At 38.4% G+C, this 2792-nt stretch overlaps 1 protein-coding gene across 1 annotated transcript; it reads left to right on the top strand.

The window, feature by feature from the left end:
* Window positions 1-1029: 1029 nt before the first annotated feature.
* Window positions 1030-2770, top strand: LOC112463750. The gene has a single exon (XM_025030291.1). The coding sequence runs from the start codon at window positions 2103-2105 to the stop codon at window positions 2487-2489; it is 387 nt and encodes a 128-aa protein (XP_024886059.1). The 5' UTR covers window positions 1030-2102; the 3' UTR covers window positions 2490-2770.
* The last annotated feature ends 22 nt before the right edge of the window (window positions 2771-2792 follow it).

The raw sequence follows: 2792 nt of genomic DNA, 5'->3' as shown, positions 1-2792 counted from the left end.
TATACGATTTTCCGCGATCGATCCTCCCTTACTCGTCCAAGATCCACAGGGAGTTACGGGGAGAAATTTTCGTCCGATACTCTCGTAGAACAAATACCCGAGGAACACATTGTTCCGACTGCATTTAAATTGCCCCGGGGAACACTTTGCGATTCAGTGTTCTACACGTTTACAGTCGCTGGTTAAACAATTCAACGTAATAATCAGCGATAATCGACTCTGCGATTTGCGTGCAATTTACGGGAATTAAAGATCCCCAGTGTTCACGAGACAGATCACACAACATTCATGGCAACGCACATGTGTATGATTTGCACTACATAAACGTATCGGCGTCTGGTATGTCACTTTGTCTTCTTTTTGTCCCGTCCGCTATTTTCCGCAGATCCATGAATTTTATTTGAGTGCAGATATAAATAGACGGACAGACGGAAGAATGTTGGCAAGCTCCTAGAGCAGGATTCCGTGGAAGAGATTTATCTTGAAAAGCAACCGCGTGTCTCTTTGCGAAATATACGAAAGAGGTCATTCGTGGCTTCTTAAACGACCTAAACGATCATAAAGAACCATTAATATATCGCTATATAATATATCACGCTAAAGAACTATAATTTGATTAAGATATGTAATAAAAAAAAGTTACTGGAGAGCGAATTGAAAGTAATAAACCGAGCGCTTCAATAAACTTTTATTGAGAAGGTTTTATTTCCAATTTGAAATATTAACAATGAGGGTCACAGAATATTCTACTTTATAAAGCACTTTCAATAATTTAATATTATCCATTTCAATATTATACAATTTAATGTTACAATGTCTACAAAATGTCACAATAAAATACTATTTTAACTTAATTCAATTTAAATTTAACCCTTAAATGCCCCCTGGGGCAAGTGTACAACCGGGTAGGTCAATCACTCAACTATCATCAATGGGAGCATGAACTCCATTTTTGGCAAGAACATTTGAAAATATATCATTGTAAAGGGTCTGGGGTCCGCTGGACCCTTTACAATGATATATTTTCAAATGTTCTTGCCAAAAATGGAGTTCATGCTCCCATTGATGATAGTTGAGTGATTGACCTACCCGGTTGTACACTTGCCCCAGGGGGCATTTAAGGGTTAAATTTAAATTGAATTAAGTTAAAATAGTATTTTATTGTGACATTTTGTAGACATTGTAACATTAAATTGTATAATATTGAAATGGATAATATTAAATTATTGAAAGTGCTTTATAAAGTAGAATATTCTGTGACCCTCATTGTTAATATTTCAAATTGGAAATAAAACCTTCTCAATAAAAGTTTATTGAAGCGCTCGGTTTATTACTTTCAATTCGCTCTCCAGTAACTTTTTTTTATTACATATCTTAATCAAATTATAGTTCTTTAGCGTGATATATTATATAGCGATATATTAATGGTTCTTTATGATCGTTTAGGTCGTTTAAGAAGCCACGAATGACCTCTTTCGTATATTTCGCAAAGAGACACGCGGTTGCTTTTCAAGATAAATCTCTTCCACGGAATCCTGCTCTAGGAGCTTGCCAACATTCTTCCGTCTGTCCGTCTATTTATATCTGCACTCAAATAAAATTCATGGATCTGCGGAAAATAGCGGACGGGACAAAAAGAAGACAAAGTGACATACCAGACGCCGATACGTTTATGTAGTGCAAATCATACACATGTGCGTTGCCATGAATGTTGTGTGATCTGTCTCGTGAACACTGGGGATCTTTAATTCCCGTAAATTGCACGCAAATCGCAGAGTCGATTATCGCTGATTATTACGTTGAATTGTTTAACCAGCGACTGTAAACGTGTAGAACACTGAATCGCAAAGTGTTCCCCGGGGCAATTTAAATGCAGTCGGAACAATGTGTTCCTCGGGTATTTGTTCTACGAGAGTATCGGACGAAAATTTCTCCCCGTAACTCCCTGTGGATCTTGGACGAGTAAGGGAGGATCGATCGCGGAAAATCGTATACCCGATAACACGTAAGGTACCAAAACACACGTGTCTCGCTTAAGTGTTTCGCTTGTAGTACTTCGTCTTGTACTTCGAGACAGTCGCGTCGCAAAATCGGTCGCAAACATGTCGAACTCACCGCGATTGCGAACGATGCCGCCCAGGCCAAAGATTTTGCTTCCGGTTCCCGGACAGTACTATCCGCAGCCAGCAACCGGTATGGGCTACGTTTCAACGCCGTACGGGCAAACGCCGCTACCGATGACGCCGATTTCCGGCCAACCGCAGGTGTTCTACTCCAACCGGGCCAGCGAGTTCGTCTTCACGCAATTCAAAGGGATAAAGGATTTTACCAAGTCCGGCCTCAGTGTGGGTGAGAAGAGCGCTTTTTGGCTTTACGAGAAGGTAAGTGGATGCCGGAAGAAAGACACTCTTTCGCTCAACAGGGTAGCAATCGGAATGTTGCTGAAATTACATTATTGTTATTTTGTAAGAATAGACATAATTAAATAGACATAATTAAATGAATTAAATAGAATAGACATAATTAAATGAATTAAATACTGTACTATAGAAGAAACCCGTCATTTTTCTTTAGCATATAGTGCATGCAAAAAGTATATGCACATAGGATGGGACTCCTAATTTGTATATCTTGAATAACTTTTAAATTATGTGTTCTTTTTTTAATTGTTACGTACAAAAGTTTCAAGAGATACACTGGGCAACAAAATTATCGCAACAAAAATTTACGTCAAAAATTTGCCCAACTTCAAATAAGCATAACTCCGCGAAAAATTGTCATATCTGAAAGTT

This window comes from Temnothorax curvispinosus, unplaced genomic scaffold, assembly GCF_003070985.1.
Source record: "Temnothorax curvispinosus isolate PA1 unplaced genomic scaffold, ASM307098v1 QBEX01013622.1, whole genome shotgun sequence".
Taxonomy (NCBI): domain Eukaryota; kingdom Metazoa; phylum Arthropoda; class Insecta; order Hymenoptera; family Formicidae; genus Temnothorax; species Temnothorax curvispinosus.
Note: the sequence above shows the minus strand (reverse complement) of the source record. Positions and strands in the feature narration are given on the sequence as shown.

Coding starts and splice junctions, on each gene's coding strand:
- LOC112463750 (XM_025030291.1), top strand. CDS start 2,103: ATGTCGAACTCACCGCGATTGCGAACGATGCCGCCCAGGCCAAAGATT.